Raw genomic sequence first — 22,981 nt, 5'->3', positions numbered from 1 at the left:
TCTATTTAGTCTCCTTTTCTCCTTTCATGAATCATTCATAAACCGATCATAACTTCTGCAAATAGATCATTAATCATAATTTTCACTTACCAGTTTTGAATGAAATTTTGCCTGTAGGGTGTTTGTAAGCTTTCACTTCAGCAGTTCCCCACTTGCTTGCAAATGTTGATTGGGCAGCATCAGCACGGGCCCCTCAGAGGACAGAAACTCTTCAAACTACAGCCAGACAAATCATGAGTAGTGTGGAATAACACCTGGATTGCGTTGCAAAATTCTGATGTGCAAAATAGTCTCAATGATTTCCAAAGCCTGACCTCCAGATGTCTGTGTTCTGATCAAATCTCTTTACTTCTCTTTCAGGTGGCTTTTCTCCAATTTGGTATGAGGCACCTCCAGGTCGTCCATGGGGCTCTAGAAAAACCAAACGCTGGAGGCATGAAGCTGAGTTTTCTTATTTGCTTACATGTCACGGTACTTAAAACTGAAAAATATCTGTAATTTCTCAGTAACCCCCACACAAACTTCACCTCCATTCTTTAAGCACGATGATAAAAGTGATCTGATGTTCCATTCTATTCATCTACTGGGGCAAGCCTGGCATTTTTTTAGTGGTGAGGATATCACCTTTTGTAGCACCCTGAGGAAATGTTATATGCTATAGTTTCAGGGCACCTACCCAGCTCCCTTCCCCATGGGACAAACTGCCACATGAGGCTGATGCTCATTAAACAAGGAACATAGACACCCACTTTAGGAAACAGCATCTCCTCGTTTAATATGCCATATATTAGATTCAGTCCTATTCAGCTCCAAATGCCAAGCTGCCACAGAAACACCTCTGAATCAAAGCTGGTTGTGTGAGGAGAAAGATTGCTGTGCAAATAGCAACGTGTGTTTAAAAGGAATGCATTTAGGAAAGGAGATGGGGGATCTCTTTAGGAGGAACTGTTTGACCATTCAGGGGATGAAGGCATCCCCTGATGCATTCCCTGTGAACATTTGTACCTCAAGGCATACAGCACACCACAGCTCCAGCCCTCTCTTTTAATGTCAATTTAATAGAAGCAAGTGCTAGAGAAGGCAGATGTCAGCACTCACTCATCTCTGCTGCCCGGAGGTGGAAGCACGTTGTTGCAGACACTTTTTCATAGATAGCAGACACTTTCTAAAGCCAAAGTTCAGAGTATGGGATAGAGGAATTCAGTTTCCATTAAATCACATTATGAAAAATCACTTCTGTATTTCTGGTGCAATTTCATTTGTTACAGTTGTGGGGGGGAGTTGGTCGTGCTGTTGGGAACGACTCAAGACGCAGTTTGCTGTCCATGCAGGCTCTCCAGGACGTGCCTGCAGTGCTGCTGGACCAACAGTGGCCAGATTCCCAGTGACCTGTGTTAGAAGCATTCAAGAGTCACTCATAAAGGCATAATTTACCTGATGAGTGGACTGAGATGGTGATTTTGTGTGAGATGTTAAGCACGAGCATCTGGATATTTCAGTATAATAATGCGTTTCTGCCATACCACTGACCAAAAATCTGTGCCATTAGGCATTAGTGGCTTTCAAGACACTTTGTGGGTGAATTGGTTCTGTTGTCTTGATGGAGGAACTGAGATGTAGAAGAGTTATTTCTTTCTCTAAGTCAGTAGCAGAGCAAAAAAAAGATTAAGAAAAGGGCAGGATTGCTGAAACTCCCATTTAATTTTGACTGAACAACTGGAGAGCCTTTAGGAAGGCCTAGGGTCAACTAGGGAGGGACACGGTTAGTGGGGATGGACATTGTGATCTTAGAGGTCTTTTCCAGCCTTAGTGATTCTATGATCCACTCTTTGGCGAAACAGGCAAACTCCTTAATGTCTGCATGGGCAAAACCCCACAACCAAAGACATGCAGAGCTTCAGCCAGTTGGAGTTGCTGGGCCAAAGCACCTGAATGAAACTTTTTCTCCCTTTCACTTGTAAAATGGATGGGTTGGAGAAGAACCCTTGAGAAAGAGCACAGCTGTAAACCCTCTGCACTCCTGATAGGGCAGCACACCCATGAGCCTTACCTCATTTTAATTTGTAATTTGTGTGTTTTAACGACTCGATTGTTAGGGAAATGTCTCTCATTCAGTCTCTTCATCCCTCTTAAAAACCCATTTCTCCTGTTCTCACCTCTGGGAAGTTTAAGCACGGGCAGTTTAGCTGCGAAGGAAGGGCTATTTAAGGAAGGGGCTGCTTGCCCACCCCTGCAGTTGGCGCAGCAGAGCCTCCCGCAGTCCCAGACACGGGCTGCAGATGGCACGCTTGCTCTGCAGACTCGTTTCGAGGCTCTCCGAAGCAGCAAAGCCGAGGCGTCTCCGTGGAGCATCCAGCAGGTGGGCCTCGGGATGCGGGGTGTGGAGAAAAGAGCTGAAAAGCTTCAGCTGAGGACAAACCTCGGGGCCTCCACCATCCCTCTGGTACCTCTTAGGAGTGAAAGCATTTGATGTAGTGCCTTTCTCGTAACCTCTTTTCCCTTTGAGGAAAAGTATCTGTTTTCCCCTTTTAATGGCTTAAATGGCAGTTTGGAAACAAACCTAATTCGCAGCTTGATGTGGCAATGCTAGATTCTCCCTTCCCTGCTTAAATACCGGTCCATGCTCTGCCATCAGCATGGCAAGAGTGAGGAGAGCAGCTGCTGCTGAAGTTAGCAGAGGAGAAAGCAGAGGATCTCATACTGCACTGAGCAGAGAAGCTGACCAGCAGGTTACACAGGACGGTTGGAGTTTCCCAAAATGACGACAGCTTGGTGGTTAGCAGTGGAATAATAGGAAATCATCTGTAGTTCAGGCCCATTGGCTTCTCAGCATCAGCCAAAGAACCTTGTGTGCTACCCTTGCAGACTGGATGTCTGGGTGTTCAGTTTGCTGGCTTATCCAGCTTGCCAGAAATATGACCAAAGAATTATTCAATATTTCAGATAAAATACACGCAGAGATGACACATAATTAAGACAATAGTGGCTTCATGGCTCTTAGAGGCAAGACTGCAGCTTTCTGCTAGAAGTGTGGCAATCTCAGCCTGGTACAGCTGGGTGAGGTACTTGCTGTTAGTGGTGGCAATTTGTGGGCCTCCACCACCTGGAACTTCACTTGAGCAAAGGATGAGTCTGGAGAGCTGAGAGGGGAGGGGGGGGCTTCGGCTTTTGCCTATGGAGAAGGGCAGCCTGGCCCAGGGCTGGGTCCATGCAAAGGCTCTGATCGATGACAAGAATACCAGGACTGTTCCTTCAGCAGCAGGCACTGGCCTCTTTCCAGATCTTTTGTAATTTCCACATCTCATGTCCGATGTCTGTTTATCCTAAATTTGCTCAAATCCCAGGTATAATTCTGTGTTGGGGTGGGGGCATGTAATTCTAGTCGTTGAACTACTTTTCCATAATTGCATTAGCCCACAGCTAGCTCTCTAATCTGCCTCTCCCAAATCCCTACCAATCCTGCTGGAATCCACTTACAGCTGCATATGCAGGAAGAGACCAAATCTGCAGGACCAGGGGTGGGTGGGACAGGGCCCAGGATGCTTGTGTCCCAGCTGTCTCATCCCACTTCACTTCAATAGAGCCAATGTGACACCAGCAGGATCCATCTGCTTGCTGCAACACCAGCATCATATCTACAAGGCGCTCATGTTACATCTTGCCCACTTTTTTTTTTCAGGAAAGGGAGCTGAATCACAACCTTTGTCCATTGTGGGAACTTCCTCTCCTCTCACCATCTTCTTATCTTCTTTTGGAGTGTGTCCAGAGGAGGGCCACAAAAATGGGCCAAGGGATGGAACACCTCCCTGTGAGGACAGGCTGAGAGCTGGGGCTGTGCAGCCTGGAGAAGGGAAGGGTACAGGGAGGCCTGAGAGCGGCCTGTCAGTATCTAATGTGTGGCTAGAAGAAAGAAGAGGGCAGGCTCTTCAGCGGGGTCTGCTGTGATAGGAAAAGAGGAAATGGTTTCAAATTAAAAGAGGTGACATCTAGGTTGGGAATAGGGAAAAAGATTTTTACACTAAGAGTGGTGAGGCACTGCACAGGTTGCCCAGAGAGGTGGTGGATGCCCTATCCTTGGAGACATCCAAGATAAGGCTGGACGGGGCTCTGAGCACCTGATGGAGCTGTGGGTGTCCCTGCTTACTGCAGGGCAGTTGGACTAGATGGCCTTTAAGGTTCTCTTCCAAATCAAACCATTCTATGAAATAGATAATAAACATAATAACATTCTTACACTTGGAAATAGAGATTAGAGTTTCACAGGTTTTTTTTTTTATATGCTTTGCTGTACAAAGAAGTTCAGATAAGGAAGCAGGATTTTGGCTCCTCATTTGTCTCCACTTGGCAAATCCGTGAAAAGTGATGGAGTGTGACTCCATCCTGGAGGTGTTCAAGAACCATGGAGAGGTGGCACTGAGGGACATGGTCAGTGGGAGTGGTAGGGATGGGTTGGTGGTTGGACATGATGATCTTAGTGGTCCTTTCCAACCTTACTGATTCTGTGATTCTGTGAAAACTGGCCCATGAGTGGGCTCTGCAAACAAGTGCTTCGTAGGGAGCTCATTCTCACAGCTCCTCCGTGCTGCCCCTTTCTCAGTGCAGGAAGCCATCAGCAGGTCTTGCAAGCTGCCAGCTTTTCCTGCTTTGTTTCAAGCACAGCTTAAAGGCTCTTCAAATGAAGTAATCTTCATTTCTGACAGCCACAACCCAGCAAGAAAAGACACAACAGCTCTCCGTGAATTGCACAGCTGCCGTTTTGCATTTTTGAGCTTGGTACCCAGGGAATTAGAAATGTCAGTAGTTCCATTTAGTTTTCCTGTGGTAATATTAAAGTCTTCCAGCTGTGGGGGTATTTTCAAGCCAAAAACAAACAAACAAAAGAGTTGAACCATAGTTTTGTGATCCTATGATCCCTCTATAGGAAAAACCAAACCTTGCCTACACTAAAACATTAAAGGTGTTTCAAGGATAGTGTTAGAGAAACTCTTTGTTGCAGGATCGGACATCTCCCTGGGCAGGGGAAGAAGAGGTGTTCCAGCTGAGGTCTGCATAATATACATCATTTTCATGTTCCTACTTCAGTCCATTTTCCTTTTCATCACCACCCTTTTGATGCTTTTCCCTTGTAACTGCTCTGGACCATGGGAAACCAGCCACAGGCTGAGGCTTCTCACTGCCTCTTCTTGCTTGGACATTCCTGGGAGTGAGTTGAAGGTGTGAGTGGGATTGATGCAGGGATAGAAGATAACAACTGGGAAAGAAATTGCAAAGAGATGTGAAAACTGGAGCTCTGAAGACTCTGCCTGCTGTTATCAAGGGGAACCCAGGGCTGTGAGTCTGCAGCACGGTGGGCAACAGCAAGGGTGAAGGAGCATGTTGGTCTTCTTAGAGGAAAAAGTGAGCAAGAATGACCTCAACGGAAAAATATTTTCTCTCCCTCTCTCCCTGCCTCACAGACAAATATAGCACTACATGTTATGCAGAGGCAGTTTTCAAGCACGGTTGGAATGAGCGACTTTGGAGGCAAATCGCTACCGCTTGTTTTTGCCTTTGGTTTTGGGCTTTTATTTCCTTATTTCCTCTTGCAGCATGACACATCTCTGACAGCTGTTGCATCTCTGAGCCATAACAGCCCACACAGCATCTGCCCTGACACTAGCCCTGTCCTCAGAGCTGTGACAGGGAGCCACCAAAGCATCACTGCGCTGCAAAGGGCAGGAGCCCAGTGTGGTGCCCATCCTGAAACCTACATGAGATGAAATCCTCTTGGGAGCATCTGGAACGCGATACCTTGGCTGTGGTGGAGCTCAGTATAGAGCCAGGAGCCCAGCAAAGGGCAATGGTCTTCCCTAGACCAAGAGAAGAGGTAGGACCCTGGGCAGGGTCCTGTTGTGCTGCCCATTGCAGGGCAATGAGAATAACCATGGCTCTTCCAAATATGACTGATGGGGAAAGATAGGTTGAGCTGGGATTAAAAAAGATGCCAACTGTTTGAAGAAAGGTAGAAACTGAATACTAGAAAGACCTCTCGAGCAGTAAGTGAAGGCCGTACTAGACTGGTTGGAGATCTCTCCAGCACATCTGTCCAGGAGTTGGTCAGACAATACCTGTCCACAAAGACATATAACACAGGCAATTGTCTCTCTTGGCAGACTGACTGCTCAGTCTTACATCAGCCCAGATGCTTTTCTTGCCGCCTCGTTTATGCACTGGGAAGTGCAATGAAAGCCCCAGTATGAAAGTCACAGAACATTTTTGCCTGCAGTCAAAAAGGCTGCAAGGACATGGAGTTGCTCAGAAAAAAATCATTTTCCTTTGTTTCCTGGACAGGCACGGTGCCAAACGCATGGGAGTGCATTCTTCTCCACCAAACCACTCACGTCTGACTTCCAGAAAATCAATCAAAGGAGACAAAACTGAAGCAAACAGATCAATCTATAAACAGACTAGTTGCCTCAGTCTTTGATGAAAAAAGAAAAAAGCAGCAATTGCATTCCCTCAAAAGTAAAAGCAAGCATCATCCACCAGCATGGCTGTTTTCACTCCTGGTCAGGAAGCAGACCCAGTGCTCCCCGTTTTCTTGTGAATGGGCTGCAAAGCAAAATAATTAGGCAGACAAGAATAAGTGATTCATCCAAGCACAATAGTCAGCAGAAGAGCTGTTGTAAGCAAGGTCAGCGCTCCCACCTCTGTGGGGCTTAATTCTTCAGCTCATCTGACAGCAGTGCCAAGGCTGTGAGCAGGACGATGTGCCACACGTCCACGTGCTCCTCTGTTCAGAGCTGAGATTTAGTTCCCAGGAATAAGTGTGAAAACAATGGGATATTTAACAAATCTTTGTGTTCCTCAAGAAGTGATAAGGCCAAATGGGTTGGGATGGGACAGGAAAGAAATCATAAATGCAGTTTGTTAATGCCCCTACAGAGGTAGAAGAAATTTGAGAGAAGAAATGAGAGAGATTCTCTCTCATACAGAGGAGAGGTGAAGGGCATGGGTGAGAAGTGGGAGAGCTGTGCTAGCCAGTTAGTCATCTCTGTGATACTGAAGAGGTCTTTTAAAGGCTGCCACAGCCTCTCCCAAGCACATGTCAAAAGCCAACAACAACTTTTTTGGGTTTGAGCTCTCACAGCCTCCCACAGATTTTGTCAAAGTATTTTTCTTCTTTGACAAACACATGGTTTTGCTGGAAAAGCCTGAAGCCAAGCAGTGACAGATGATTTTCTGCTGCCATCAGTCATGTGGAAGAGCTGTTTGGAGGCTGCCATCACTAAATAACACCCCACACATTTGAGGACTGATGTATACAGAGATTCAGCCTGTCTTTGGCATGATAAATGATCAATATCTCCTTGCAGATTTCTGCATCTACATCTCCTGGACCCGATAATAGGAAAATTTGGTTACAGGTGTGTTTTGACTCTGAAACCACTACATTACAGCACTGGTGATGCCACACTGATGAAACCCGACAGCATTTTTTTACTTATTTACTGTGTATTTACTGTGATCAGAATTTAGATTTTGGAGTTACCAGGCATACACGAATTTTCTGACGGGGGTGGGGACTTTTTCCCCTTAATGGACACCAGTAGGTTCCCATGCTAAGCAGTCTCTCTCCAAAACCAGTTAGGGCAATGCCTGCTCATGAATGATGGCACAGGTGCCATCCTCAAGTGCCCAGTCTTACCACCTCACGTCGTACAAAAAGATATTGGCACAGGTCTGTATGCAGGAGGCCCTTATCTCCAGTTTCACCTCTCTCTGAGTTGAGGTGCCTGACAGAGGAGATCCTGGCATTCCCATGGTGGCCCTACATCTGTGGTACCCTAAAGCAGAGCCTGGTCCATAAGGGCATGTTGTCCTTTCCCATTCCAGACTGTCTCATAACCTGCTGCTTCAGGAGTTGGACTCGGTGATCCAACTCAGGATATTCTAATTCTCTCCCTGGGGCCATGCAGGCCATTACCAGAAGTGCTTCTCCATCTTCCATTGATCTACATGGACAAACTTTCTTCTGCTTCAGTATAAAGAAACACAGCCTTCAGCAAGGACATTGCAGATTTTTATCATTTCCTGTCGGATGCAAAAATTCAATCTGATGACTGTAAACAAAGATTTAGTAGTCTTCCTTTACTGCAGATGCCCCCATGAAACAGCAAACCCAGCTGACAATGCACAAAAATCAGACCTGCAGCTTCCCTATGGCACTGAACTGTGATGCCAGGAAAAGCAGACTTGCCCAACACACAAGGATATTGGGCATTTGGAAAAGACTATGCCAAATCAAGAGGGAAGCTTGTGTCTTCCGGTCTCCTCGAGTCTATATTGCACAAAATAATGACAAGACTGAATGCTATCGAGCCTCTAAAAACGAGCTGTGTATCTCAGTGCCCAAGGAGGGCGTTTGAAGGAGATAAGCTTTATCTCTTTTCCTCTGTGCACACACACAGCATCACGCTGATGTCACAACATGTCCAGAAAATGAAAGAAAATAGACTAAAACAAGCCCGAATCTCATAGACACATCAAAGGAGCGCAGCCAGCAGAGGAAACAAGCACACCTCTTACATCAGCCTGCATCAGGTTGCTATGCAACCGGAAGTCAACACGTGTTGCCATGACGATGTCACTTCATCATCATTCGGTGCACAGCTCAATGGAGGGCGGCGGTGGAGTCAATGCGCACATGCCAGGACAGCAAAACGCGGCCTCAAAGGGGAGTGTGTAGGGTGGCAGCGTCCTTCCCCCTTTGCTGCTTGGAAGGAAGGGCAGCATCTGGGGAAGCTTGCAAGAGAGAGTGAATGCAAGGGCAGCAAAACACCAAACCAACCCCATACTGCAGCACTCAGATAGGGATGCTAGTGATCTGTCTCCAGTGGTCACCAAACCCCTAAGGAAAACAGTCACTGTGGCCAATAACCACTTCTTAGGATCCTCCTCCACATTTGGCTTTTGCCACATGGACTACTGCTCATTTGCAAAATAAAAAATAGTATCAGTGGTCAGTTCTAGAGAAGAAAATCTATAGATTAAGAAAATCTATAAATTCCAGCTATTGCTCTGTTGGTATGTATTTTGACAATGTACCCAGTATAACATTTGTAATTCTTTCTGCTTATGTTGTAAACACATCCCTAGAAATAATATTAAGTGGAAAAATGCAGATCGTTTGCCGGTCTGCTCATGCTTGGAGCAGCACCCTGCATTTGGGTCTAAGAATAACCTTTAAATTTCATTTGAAAACTGCTATCCAAATCCTATCTGAATTCTATCACAATCCTTTCCCTTCTTCCCACTCGCGACACGTGTTGAGTCTGCAGGAGGAATGACAAAACACGGTCATTCTGTGTCCTTCATGTTCCTGCACTGCTCTCTGTAATTAAGATGGTGTTTGACTCAGCCATTTAAAAGAGCAAAATCTCACACCTCACATTCATACAGCTCCTTTTTCAGAAAAGGAAAGAAAAATTGCTGGCATCACACAAATGCTTCTGTGTTTTGCTTTCCATGTGTATTTTGCCCTTTGTACTCTGTGGCTACCACGCTCACCCAACAAACACAAAATTATCCTCTTTCCATTTTCTTCTCCCATTTCTTTTTTTTTTTTTTCTGTAGAAAATATCATAGAATGTCTTGGGTTGGTACGGATGCAACAGCCCACCCAGTCCCAACCCCTGCCCAGGCTGCGACATGGCTGCTGCTTTCTTCTTGGCAGGTTGAGCTGGTGGCAGCGCTGAGCACCTCTCCCAGAAACTCAGACAAACGTCCCCAGCAGTGACAGGTGGCCTCGTAGGCTGCCCCAGCCAAGGGCTGCCTTCAGCAGGACTCACACAGAACACAGATGTGTTTCTACCTCCCTCAGTACCAAGGGCACTGGTATTTGGGTACCTGACAGAAGCAGTGTCCGTGGGTGCAGAGATGCAGGCTCCGTGCTCTCCCAAAGCAGGAACGTGGAGCTGAAGCCAGCAGCACTGCGTGTACTCATGCAGCAGAAGACCTGGCCCGGCGTTGGATCCATAGTGCACGTCACATGAAAGCCCAGAGCTTACAGAGGTTCCTGGCTTTGAAATATCCCGCTATGGTGGCTGCTTCTGCCTGCAGAAATTACTCATCTTGTTACTGTCACACATGTTTGATAGACACCAGCGTTCCTGGCATACCTATATTCCCTGTAGTGAGCTCATATGCTAATTCAGCCCCATATGGGTGAAGCCTATCAAGTTGCTAATGCAGACCAATGGCTGATAAAGAATGAAATTTTCATTTCCATTTTCCGGCAGCAGCCCCAGCAAACAGATGTAGCCAAGTGAGTCTGACATTTCAAGCAACTACTGAGATCACATTACCGAGCTGATATTTAATATGGACGGCCAAATCCTTCAAACAAAATCAATGTTCTTTTACTTAATAATACCCTCGCCACATCTTAATGGAGGCTCCTCCAGCACAAGGCCCTATTTTTCTGCAGTCATTTCATTCTGTGACATCGCTGACTGCATCAGATGGTGCATAATGTTGTTTTCCTCCATTTCAATTGGATTTTGAATTCCCAGCCTCGATTTGTCAGTTGCGAGATCGATTAATCAAGGGGCTCTTAGGAGAGAAACATTTTGATTACTGAGAAGGAAGGGGAATTTATTTAAATTTTGTGTCTTCCTGCAGCATCCAATGTATTTTATTCAGACTCCCCACCAAGCATGGACAGGAGGACAACAAGAGACTTACAGATCAGTCCTTTTCCACCAGAGCTATTTGCTGAAACAGGAACTGACCACTGATAACCTGCACCAAGCAGGCAAGGCAGGCCCATGCAGAGTGCTGGGCCTTGCACAGGCAGCATCCAAGAGTCAGCAAGGCAGCACTGGAGCACGAGAAGCGGTTGCAGCAGCTGTGGGTGAGAAGAGGAAGACATTTGTCATTCCAGTAGATTCACTTTCATTAGCAGTGCCTGGAGAAATTTAGTCAAGTCGTGCTAAACACTTGTGCAATTAGAGAACCTGCTGTAAGCCTCTTCTGAAAGCTGGGGGAAAAATGTTAATTTATGTATCAGTGCCTGGCCCAGGGTGAAGGATCTCTCAGAAGGGCATACTGAGCGTCCTGGGCGTTCCTGACAAGCTGAAATTTTGCAGCAGACCTGGCTGTAGTACCAAAAGCACATTTCTGGCCCCTAAATGAGTACTGGCTGCAGCATATTTTCTCCCATCACCACAGCACGGCACCATTCCTTCCCACGAGCAGGCTCCCATCACTTCCCGTATCTTTGCATGCACCATGGCAAATCCCTCTTTGCATGTGCTTGGCTTTGCACCTCAAAAATGTGGTAGAGCACTCATGAATCCTCCAGGTTCAACTTCACCTTTCAGCCCAAGGAATAAGGGAAAGCTTGCCAAGTGCCTTTGCATTAGGAGACTCTGCAGTGATTTTGGGAGCTCAATAAGCCAGCTGTGAGCAAGTGCCACCAAAACTCAAGCCCAGAACACCGAGTTCAACACTTCTGAATGCCTGGGTACTTACAGCCAAGCCTGAGTGTGGTGGACTGGCTTTCTCTCTTGACTGAGTCTGCACTAATATCCTTCCTTGCATGACAGCCTGCGGGCCCGTATCCTCTTCAGCAGTAGCCCTGCTTTGGGGGGTCACGCTTCCTCTCAGATTGATTTATCACATGCATCTCCTTGCACACAGCCAAATGACGGATGAGGGTCTACTGTATCCTTCCTCATGAGGTGGGCTGAAGGATTAAAAAAAAGAAAAAGAAAGGTTATCTTAAATTGGGTCCTAAACCAGGAAAATACCATCACAAAGGCCATAATCCACTTTTCCATCCCATTAACTCCTTCTGAAGGACCTTCTTTGTTGCCAGTAGAAAATCTGGCAGGGTTTATGTGAGCCCAGCCCCTGCAGTCTTTGCTTAGGGGAGCAGCTGTGGGCACACTGGCCTGCCATCTCCACCCTGTGCACCCATAGGGTCCATTTAGTTACTATTGCTGGCTAAATGAGAACATGTGAAGCGGTTGGGGCTGCAAGTGGATGATCAAGATCAGGTATTTGTGGCACAGGGCTTAAAAATAAAAAGCAATTGCAGCAGCTCTTGCAGGATAGGGACTCACAGCCAGGGCAGGAGAGAGGAGCTCTGGAACTGCAGAGCTGTCTGCATGGAGGATGGAGGAGAGGAGAAAATGTGCATGAGGAGCACTGCCAGAATCAGCTCTCTTCCAAATAAATTACCTTGCTTAAGAAATATGCAGTGTGCAGAGCAGCTCCACAGTTAGTTTTGGATCAGTGTCTTTCCTTGGTTGCTGTGCAACAGAGCCTCATTTCCCAGGACTGACCAGTGCATCCATGCTGGTGGTACTGGATTGGGTGGACAAATCACAGCCAGGAGTGGCAGGGAGTGCCCCCAGGTGCTTGGAGCAATAGTTCAGGAAGACTAGTCTAGCCCCACCAATGGGTGTCCAGGTCACTGGGTGGGCTGGGCAGTGACCACAGGAGCCTTACAGGCAAGCATCCAGGTGCAGTTCATGCAAAGAGTGCATACAGACATCTGTGCAGAGCACCAACATGACGGCAGCCCGTGCCTGTGTCCCTCCATCCTGGGGAAGACCCTGAGTTGCTGCACCTCCTGTCTTTTCACTCTGCGCATCACTTCCACCATCCACAAGACTCTGCTTCTTCTCATAGCCCACAGCTCAGCAGTATCCCTCTTTCAGGGCTAAATTTGTACTGGCTGTAGAGTCGGGAAGCTCTATAGCTCATTTAGGTAACCTCAAGCCTGGCATTCACAGGAGAGAGCTGTTCTTTGGAAACTTGTAACAATAGCAATGAGAGAACACCTTCTGATGAAGCTTTTCCAAACCGTAACAAAATGTGGAGGCTCCAGATGGGTCAGAGTGAGCCCTGGGGATTTATTTTACTTGAATGACTGCTTTGTGGATGCTACTGAGAGGCACACTGACCTTGGTTGTGATGGGTCACTAATTCACTGGCTCCATGCAGTTTAACTTCTCTATCATTGTGTTGCATTTCAAGTGGATTCACTGTGTGAACTGCACATACTGCTTTTGTGCCACCTTTCACAAACACACAGATTGTATGGAGCAGGATGCTGAACTAGGTGATGCTGGGGACCAAAGGCATTGCAAGGAGCACTACAGGGATGCAGAGCCATCAAGATGGTCACCGAAGTGGACCATCAATACACTGAGAAGACCACGCAGCAGGACAGGCTGTAGGGCCAATCTCTGCCTCTAGCAGGCAGGTCTTCCATTTAGTATAAGGGAAGGCAGAATTATGATCCAGGACATAGTGATTAAGAGCTTAAAAAGACAGTTGTCACATACTAGACACTGCACAAAATCAGCATAGGCCTGCAGAGAGAGGACCACTCTGCCCAAACTAAGCTGTGTTCTCAGGTACGGTGGGGAAACATAACCACTTACAACAGTAAAAAACAAACAAGAGACAATTCATTATTCTCCTCCAGTTGTTCTATTTGCCTAAGATATCTCTCCTTAACCACTTCTGTTCATGCACAACAGCAGAAATACCCCTCAGGCTGTCTCCAGCCACATGCAGTAGGATCTCCCAGGCAAAGCTGAATCTGTGTTGGCTTTCAGTTTCAAGATGAAGCAGCAAGAGCAGTCCTCAAAACATCTTCAGCAGACCGCTGTGTGAGTCAGGAGTCTTTCTCTTTAGCTCAACACAGGCTCAACATCAAACACTACAGCTGAAATGAGGATCCAGCACAGGTTCTGCTCTCTCACAGCAATGAGTTTCTGAGCATAGCATTGCAACTATAGCCAGTTCCAGGATGGCACTTGGTGCTACCTGACTTTGGCTCCCTGAGCTCCAGGACATGTCCTCTTAGAGCTCAGTCATATTTTTAGGTTCTTCTCCCTGATGATTCATTAGGAAAGCTAATGTTTTCCAAGTTGCTGGGCATCCAACCCTTGAGGTAGGAACTCCATGCACTTCTGATAAATATAGACCACTTCAATTATATAAATGCCTCCAATAGGCAGCATCTTGTCTGGAGCACTTTGTCTGGAAAAGAGGAGGCTCAGGGGAGACCTTACTGCCCTCTGCAACTGCCTGAAAGGAGGTTGTGGCGAGGTGGGGGTCAGTTTTTTTTCCCACATAACAGTGATAGGATGAGAGGGAATGGCCTTAAGTTGTACCAGGGGAGGTTTAGGTTGGGTGTTAGGAAAAACTTCGTCTCTGAAAGAGTGGTCAGGCACTGGAATGGGCTGCCCAGGGAGGTGGTGAAGTCACTGTCCCTAAAGGTGTTCAAGTAATATGTAAATGTAGTACTAAGGGACACGGTTCAGTGGGCAATATTGGTGGTAGGTGGATGGTTGGACTAGATGACCTTAGAAGTCTTTTCCAACCTTAATGATGAATGTCTTCAGTGTCGCTGACTTGTTGCACCCACTTGTATTGGGCAAAGTTTTAGTTAGACGGATTTTAAAATCTGAAATGGGCGTGATCTGCAGCTAGAGGCTAAGAAGAGGGCTGGGAAGCTTTGGTGTTAGAGTGCTGTTTGCCATGTGGCGGTGGTTTCTTTTTTTTTTGCTGCTGACAGCTGAAATCTCTGTGCACAGTATGAAGGCTTTTAGCAATAATGAGAAGGGAATGAATACAAATAAGACCAAGCAGGATATAGAAAGGCCTAGATTTAAAAAAAAAAAAAAAAAAAGGATTTGTTTCTTAATTGCATGTGAGAGCATTTGGCCAATCAGGAGACCACTGAATCACAGAATATCTCAAGTTGGAAGAGACCTACAAGGATCATTGACCCCACACAGCACCACTCAAAACCCAAACTCTATGGCTGAGATCAGTGTTCCAATGCTCCCTGAGCTCTGGAGCAGAGCCTTTCCCTGATCCCCCAACCCTCCCCTGACGCAGCTCCATGCCGTTCCCTCGGGCCCTGCTGCTGTCACACAGAGCAGAGCTCAGCACTGCCCTCTGCTCCCTATGAGGACCTGCAGCCTCGGGCCTCCCCTCTGCTCCTCTGCTCTGGGCTGAGCAAATCCAGGGGCCTCAGCCACTCTCTCTACCGACTCTTCCCATCTTTGTGGCCCTCCTTTGGATGCTCTCTAACAGCTTATGTCCTTACACTGTGGCACCCAGACTGCACCCAGTGCTGGAGGTGTGCGGCCTGCACAGCACAGAAGGGACAGCCCCTCCCTGGCCTTGTTGCAGCGCTGGACCTGGTCTGTTCATATAACCAGCACTGCCTCATCCCAGGTTGAGAATCCAACACTGGCTCTTGTTTAATTTGAAGTCCTGTATCCAGATAATTTCTGAAAACACTCAAGAGAACTGGCCGTGAAATGGAGCCCTGTGTGACCCACTAGTGACTGGCTGCCAGCCTGATGTGACCCATTTATTACAACCCTTTGGGCCTGACCCATCAGCCAGCTGCTCACCCATCGCACCATGCCTGTGTCTAGTTGTATGCTGGGCATTTTGTCCAGAAGGATACTGTGAGAAACAGTATCATACACACTGCTGAAATCCAGAAAGATCACACTGACTGACTTCCCTTGGAACAGAAGTAAGCAAAGGACTTCATACCTAGCTGTACAATGGTTTAGAGCTAGAAAAGGAACCTGGTTTTGTTCAGAAAAGGTGCCTGGTTTTGTTAATAAAACAAAGAGAGCACCTAACAGCATGTTGTGTCAATACAGAAAGCTTAAAAAGTTCATGAGCTTTTTATCAAATAACAAGGCTAATGGAGTTGGGCTGTGATCTCACAAAAATCACGACTGACAACTTTAGGGCCTAGATGTTACTGCAACAACTGAATGGCAAAATGCAGAATAATCATTAAAACATTCAAAATACAGAAGGAAGCACAGAATTAATAGACATGAGAAACACTTACATAAACGATGTTTTTACACAGTGATGTAGCCCTTGGCCTCTGTCTCCTTGTGGCACATGCAGCAAGAGCCCCATGGACTGGGGAAGGCCTGCAGTAGGTTTGTCTTGATGTCTCTCCTCAAGGAACATTCAGGGACCTGCTAATCATAAAACAATGAAAGCCCCAGGGGACAGAAAGACATGTTTGCACATATTGTTTAGAAAGAGGAGGGGCTGCTGCCATTAAATGCATTCGGTACTGGCTGTTTGTTTGGCACTGCTCAGCCAGGCTGGCCATGAGTTGCATAATGATGGCAGAGAGGTCTGCTGCGGTGGATTGAGGGATATTTATGACCAAGACTGTTCTGCCTATATTTGTTGTTCTTACTGTGCAAGCATACATTATGTCCTATTATAACTTTAATAGCTTTTATGCAACAGCTTAGAACAACGGAGCTAATTAAAGATTAAGTGTTTTACCTCCCTGGCGTTATCCTTGTCTTTACCTAACAGCCAATGATCCAACCTCTTTCAGTAACCTGTGTTTCTTGCTGGCAGCTTCATCACAGAAAGGAGAGGAGGCATGGTCCTACGACGAAGCAAAGAACTCTGCTTTTGTTCCTGGACCAGCCCTCTCCTGACATGTCACGGCTTGCCAACAGGCTGAGAAAAAGGGACACGTGTGCCAAAACACAAGGGCATGCTGCTGTCATAGAGCTGGAGCCCCTTTGACCCTCAAAGAGGTTCTACAAAATCACGTAGTGTCCCCTTGCTGACAGAAATCCACAGGACCACCGGTCTGGGGTCTGCCGGAGCCTGCAGAGGGGGATGCTGAGCACTGCTCCCTCCTCCACCTCTGGGCCTGCTAAGGATTTTTCTTCTGTGAAGACTCTGCAGGAAGCAGCTAATGCAAGCTCTCCTGCTCATCCACAGAGCTCATATCCAACAGATAATAAAACCACAGGTTCCTTTCTCATTAATCCCTAATTAGGCACTCTCTCACTTAGCACTTTCTGTCATTAGCTGTGGTAGAAAGCTGAGAGACTGCCTTTAACCTTCACACCTCACATAGAGGCAGATCCAAGCCCTTGCTGTGATCATGCCTACACACTTCCTTATGTTTGCGTTTTGGGGCTCCTGGCAAAGATCCTCCTCTTTCCGCATGGAAAGATATAAAAGAGGAACCTTCCTGAGAGGTCAGCATCCATCCAGAAGAGGCTGGAGAAGGCACACACTCCATGGAGATGTCACCATCGAGTGACTGCAAAGTCAGGTTTGTCCTCACCCAGCGTAAGGGCCCAAGCAGCTCTGCTGCAGCCCTGAAACAGATGCTCTGCAGATAACTTCGGTGTGGAAATGAAGACAACAGATGATATGCTTCTGGCTGGGCTCCTGTCTCCGTGACTGCTCTTTGCTGCAGGAAAGGCTTGTTGAGTGCCCCGGTGGGCTTTTAAGCTGTTGTACAGTCGTGTGGTCTGGCTGTGGCTGCAGAAGAGTCACAGCAAGTCCAAGAGCTTCAGCTTTTCAATTAAAAGCTAAGGTAGGCATTTAGAGTGTAGATCGAGACACCCTGAGCCGGGACTCTTGAGAGGTTCAGCAAGGACAGACATGAGTCCTCTGCCTCTGCTGTGCCTCAGCAGAACCGTTTCCTTCCAATTGCACTCTAGGACAAGAGAGTCACTCGAGCACATTATAAGCACCGACTGTGCTAATAATTTCTGGTCGAGGTAACTTGCCATCTGATTCACAGTCCTCACGAAATAAAACTGAACCTTCTGCCAGTTGTATTGAACCAAACAGGGAGTGCTGAGGGCAGACAGAAGGTGAGAGCTTTAGCTTTCTTTACTATTATTTTCTTTAATGCCAGACAAGACATACAATATTTTGTTCAGTGCATATTTGAGCCCTGAGGAAACAAAAAGGAAGTGACAACAGCTTTTTCAGAGAAACAAGGCACTCAGTACAGAGTAGGGCTTCCACTTCTGGAGACTGATTTGAATGCTCAGAGCATACACAGAAATCCCAAATATCATCTCCAGCTGTAAAAACAGCTACCAAAGTCTCTGTTTATTACAGTCTTTCTGACCACAATGAAGCAGTCACATCAAAGGCATTACCCTTGTTACTCTGTTTGGTAAAAGGGCCACAGCAACTCCTAAGAAACAGAGCTCTTACCCTTCCACACCAAATTAGTTTCCAGACAATAGAGAGACAAATCACACTGAGCCTGCAAAGTCATATAAAAATAGGTCCTATAAGTAAACCTTGCCACAGACCACTTTTGTGTAATTACACTGATGGTCACAGGTAAGCAATTATCTACATATCAATACCTAACATGCTTTTACAAGCCAATTCTTGAGCAATACTGGCTAAGAATCCAAGCAAGGCTAATATTGAGCTATAGTTCCAGCCTGCCCAAAGGCTTCTGCATCACTTTATGGGAACAGGCCAGCAGGGAGTGTACAATCTTCTCAAATTCCTAGGAACAGAAGGGAAATGTCACCCCAACAACCATAAGAGCCATAAACCACCAACCAAGTACCTGCAGATCAAGACATTAATGCGAGTGAAGACAAGGTTCCTTAAGGATGCATACAGAATATGTCACACAGCAAAATGAAAACAGTGAAGTTAAACACATGCAATGCTTTAAGACTTTATTGTTGCTGTAGAGTAATTGATACATGGTCAAAATTCCCTAATATAACCAATGAACTTTGAAAACTAAGGCTTTCTGTAGGTTTGTAGTATCCTGGCGTTTTCTTTCATACAATGTACATATAAAATCAAGTTATAAAAACACTCATCTTTTTTAAACAACAGAGATGTATACAATGCACAGAGCTAGAAACTACATTTCGTATGATCAAGACAACACCTTACAGACCAGCTTGGGGCCCCGCAGCTTTGAACACAAGAGCAATGTCTTGGTTTGATGTTCTGTTAGCCAGATGAGTTTCAGCACAAACACAGATGAGAGGACTTCAACTTTCAGTTTGGAGCAAAGAGAAAGAAACCCACAGTGCAGATGTGGAAACATTTGATGGAACAAACGAAGAGTATCTCCAAAGACAAGAAAAGCAAGTCGTGTTTCTCAAACAACATAAGGAAGATAGCAGAGATGGAGGCCCCACAGCAGGAGTAGTCGTGGTTGAACAACGTGCTCTGTCTACCAGGACTGCGAGAGAACATAAGCCATGAGAAACTTGGCTAATCAGTAAGACAAACCTTGGTGCCAATATGAGGTCCACAAAAGGTAGATGTGTGATTCCTGGAGTACTAGCACCTTTAATCTAACAGCATTGAAAACACTTCCAAGTGATTCACCCAGCATGTCTTAGTAAGTGGAGTCTGAAAAAGGAAATGGTGAATAAGAACCAAGTATTCTCCCCAAAATATGCATATTAAAACCTTTTAAGTAAAAGCTCTTTTTGACCAAATAGGAAAAGAACATACACAGAAGGATGTTCCTCATCACTTTAATGACTTTTTAAACACAAAAGCTGATTTTTTTTTTTTGTCTTGCATTTCTAATTGAAAAATGAGGCACGGCATCTGAAAAGTCCTGCCTGTCTCAAAGTCAACATCCTTCCCTATGAGGAGGATTCCTCCCTTACAAGGCCTCTCCTACTGTATGCAGCCAGGCAGTGCCAATGCAGCATTTAGAGCTAACAAGATGATGATTTTTTTTGCTCAATCTGAATCCACAGGAGAGGAGGATGAATTACAGATTTGCAGGACGTTTCCCACATTACATGAGTTACACGCTTGGCTCCAGCCGGACAGAAAACTTGTAAGGGTCATCTCTGAGCTGCACTGTATTTCATTTTCAGAATTCAACTCTAATCAAACACAGATACAAAATACACTAGAAATCTTTCCCTGCTCCATGACCAGGACTCACACTGATGTTTCTGGTATGCTTTATGACACTGCAAAGTTCTCTGAATGACTGAAAAAGTGTAGCTGGTATTTATGTCACAGCTGCCCTCTGAAGTCGTTCCTGAAGACTTCTAAGGCTGTTGGTGTGCCCCAGCCATGGCTACTCCTGGTGTGAAAGCACAGCCATGGCTCAGGACAGACTCAAAGCCTTTGGGTCTCCTCTGCTTATCTATAAACGCCGATTTTACTTTTTCCCTTATGGTGAGTGTTATGTGGGCATACAAGGAACTGCACCAAAGCAGAATACTAAGGGAAAAACACCAGCTATGCAGATCCAGGCTTTTGTCTAAATGCCTTTGATATCACAAAATTACATTAAGGGACATCACCATACCACAGAAGAACTGCAACAAAACAACAGTTACCCGACTTTAGGGACTACAATATAAATATGAAAAATCATTTAGAAACATAATCCTAAATATAAACCTACTTTTATTTATCTTTTAAGAAAAAAAGGATTAAAAAATTAGAGTAAAACCGATGGCTTCAAGTACTTTCTGCATAATAAACAGTTATTATAAGCACGGATTAAAAAATACTGTCACCTTGCAAGGGACAGTCGAATAGAGGCTGGTGATTCATTCAAAAATGGCCTTTGATAGAAACACAGGAGACAACATGTTTAGTGTTGTAGAAGAAACAAATGTACCTACAGTGCTGACCCAGTGCTTGAAGTAGGCAGTTCGTATTTCACAGCAGAACAACACAACATACAGTCAGGCTCTTCTTTGGTTTAGCTCAATTCAGTCTCCATGCAATAAACAACAAACGTTTAGTAAGTCCAGGAAGTTTTGCAGCAATACATTTGACCAAGTGATCTAACATTGCTGAGGCTGAACTAGCCTAACCTGTGAAGTGCTGGCAATGTTTGTACCTTTTACTGTAGTTATTACATTCATTACACTTGCAAAGTGCATTTTCAGAGTTTAATTTGGATTTCATGATATTCAGAAACCCTTAATATCATGAAAAGAAGGAAGCATGTTACAGTGGGAGCCTCCCAAAATAATAAAAACTTGTAAAGAAGCATGGAAAAGAAGTGATGCAGTCAGGTAATGCAAGATAATTCTGCAAAAAAGAAGCTGAAACTCAGTTTCCCTGTGCTGCCATGGTCTGAAACCCACCTTTTGTAAAACTCACGAAGACAACCATTGCATTGGATACATTCCAACAGGTCTGGCTGGCTTGCACAGAAAAGGCAATCTTCTTCTTTATGCATTTGGACAACTGAAATGTCTAGAGAAGCAATGTAAGAATAAACCAAAAATCCTTCAAAAAAAAAAAAAAAAAAAAGATACCTTGCCTTCTCCAAAAATAAAAAATTAAAATAAAAAAATTAGCAAATAGTGTATATAATGAGACCTCTTTGAAAAACCATTTACCAGCTACTCGAGAGACAGACACTATTATTGCCTCTACCAGAAAAAACCCCACCAATAAAAGAACAAAACCCAGCTTCCCTATCCTGCAGCTCTATGTCCTACAGTAGAAACACATCTCCCACAGCTACGAGGGACAGCAAACCAGCATGAACAGTGAAAAATCAAAACCTACCTGCATAGATCTATTAAATAATCAGTAAAGACTTAACTGGAGGCAAAGCCAGCACCGTTTCTCGAACCATAACACAACACTGGCAGGCCTAAAAATCCTTTATGACTGAGGCAGAACAGGTTGAATAGCGTGCTAGGTTCAGTAGTGTTTGAAGAAGCTGAAGTCAAACTATTTTAAAGTAAGTGTGACTATTTGAAACAGCAAATAAAGAAATGGAACATCCTCTTCCAGCTTCCACCTACCATCAAACCACTTTTAAACATAGCAGCTTTTCAAATCCGGTGCTTTATGACAATGTGATTGTACAGAAGTAACACATCTGTCTTTCTTAGCCCGACAGTTGGATTTGTACGTGGACTTTCAGTGCACGTCATTATTTATTAACTCCCCTTTGATTGTTCAATAATCCAGCAACGTGTTTCTTAATTACAGCAGAATGCAGTTGCTAGCTGCTTGCAAGAGCAATGTTGAAATTACATTCAGAGATAAAAACTATCATTTTCACACGTAGTGATAACTAACGCTTTTCTTTCTTTTCACAGAATTAAGTGCAAATGTCTAGCAAACAATGACAATAGTAAAAGACAATTCTCATGCAAAAATTCTTTCCTGTTCATAAAATTTGCAGTACGTCCCAAAGCCACACATTATTATGCCCTTCTTTACGCAAGAACTATTTCTTTTTAATTTTTGTGTCGTTAAGTTTCTGTTGCTTTTTAAAATATTGATGACAAGCAAGTTCAATTAGTTCCAGCCCACCAAATATCTTTTGCTGCACAACAAAAATGACTATCAAGGCTGCAAAATACCATCGTGCAAAGCTGTACAGGTACAGCAGTGCAAACGTACCCATTGGGAACACCGTCCAATACAGGAGTGAGATGCACTTGACTGCGAGGACCCTGAGCTCAGATTTACACGGGGGAACAATGCTTTGCCCCGTCTCATCAAAGCACTTTCCACCTTCATAGAAGCGTCGAAGTCTCTCCTCTTTCTCTTCCCAACGCTTCTGGCACCAAAGCTGCAACTCCTCCTTAGCAGTGGGCACTGTCTCTACGGGTATCTCTGGACATGAAAGTGAATCTCCTTTGGGAAGTTTCCATTCAAAAGGTGCTTCTCCGTCTGAGGAATGTTTTGGGGGTATGCCACAGTTATGTCATGGATAGCATCAAGATTGTTACCTGGAAGAAAGATTTGGTGGAAAAGATCAATACAGACCATACAACAACCAGAGTGCTAATTCACTTCAAAGGCAAGTAAAAACTGCCAAAATTGTAGAAGTATCCCAAAGATATGTTAGCTACGCAGAGATGGTTTTATATTCTGGAATCCAAAGGCTGAGAGGTCAGAGATTTCCCATTCACTACCTCTTCTGAATCTGAGCAAAACCTTTGGAAACAAAATGACATTCACTTGCACAAACTAATGTAGAATTACAACACAGGGACTAAGAGGATAAAGTCAAATCAGAAGGAGAAAAGATGCAAATCTGATCTTGGAAGAAGAACAGAGTATGCACAACTAATCCACTAATACACATTTCCAAAACAGTCATATGTGTGTTGCAAATGTATCTTTAACTCATCAAACATAACCTACCATGCACTCCTGTGAA

The 22,981-nt window shown here is 45.1% G+C and overlaps 2 protein-coding genes and 1 long non-coding RNA gene across 9 annotated transcripts in view; 1 reads left to right on the top strand and 2 right to left on the bottom strand.

Annotated features, from left to right (window-relative positions):
- LOC100543660 (calpain-13) overlaps positions 1 to 1,233 on the top strand; it is a 35,510-nt gene extending 34,277 nt beyond the window's left edge. For all 5 annotated transcript variants that reach the window (XR_792379.4, XM_010706521.4, XM_010706519.2 and 2 more), the window contains one exon: positions 361 to 1,233. The gene's annotated coding sequence lies outside the window, so the exon portion shown is untranslated. The remainder of the gene's footprint in view (positions 1 to 360) is intronic.
- LOC104909513 (uncharacterized) lies at positions 870 to 17,138 on the bottom strand. Of its 3 annotated transcripts, none has more exons than XR_014881853.1 (4): positions 16,371 to 17,138; positions 15,887 to 16,022; positions 11,515 to 11,728; positions 870 to 10,888 (listed from the first exon to the last, which is right to left on the bottom strand). It is a non-coding gene; the product is annotated as an uncharacterized LOC104909513 (long non-coding RNA). The 3 variants fall into 3 exon arrangements; XR_014881852.1 differs by having other exon boundaries at positions 15,887 to 16,025; positions 16,345 to 17,137; XR_792378.4 differs by having other exon boundaries at positions 16,345 to 17,135.
- A 1,369-nt stretch (positions 17,139 to 18,507) lies between these two features.
- LCLAT1 (lysocardiolipin acyltransferase 1) overlaps positions 18,508 to 22,981 on the bottom strand; it is a 106,860-nt gene continuing 102,386 nt past the window's right edge. Inside the window, 2 exon segments of the mRNA XM_085218868.1 lie at positions 18,508 to 22,422; positions 22,425 to 22,547. Coding sequence (XP_085074994.1) covers positions 22,040 to 22,422; positions 22,425 to 22,547 — 506 coding nt within the window. The 3' untranslated portion in view covers positions 18,508 to 22,039.

The sequence above is a fragment of the Meleagris gallopavo genome, chromosome 2 (assembly GCF_905368555.1).
Source record: "Meleagris gallopavo chromosome 2, MGAL_WU_HG_1.1, whole genome shotgun sequence".
Lineage (NCBI taxonomy): Eukaryota > Metazoa > Chordata > Aves > Galliformes > Phasianidae > Meleagris > Meleagris gallopavo.
The sequence above is the reverse complement of the archived record's forward strand: the minus strand, read 5'-3'. Positions and strand labels throughout refer to the sequence as shown.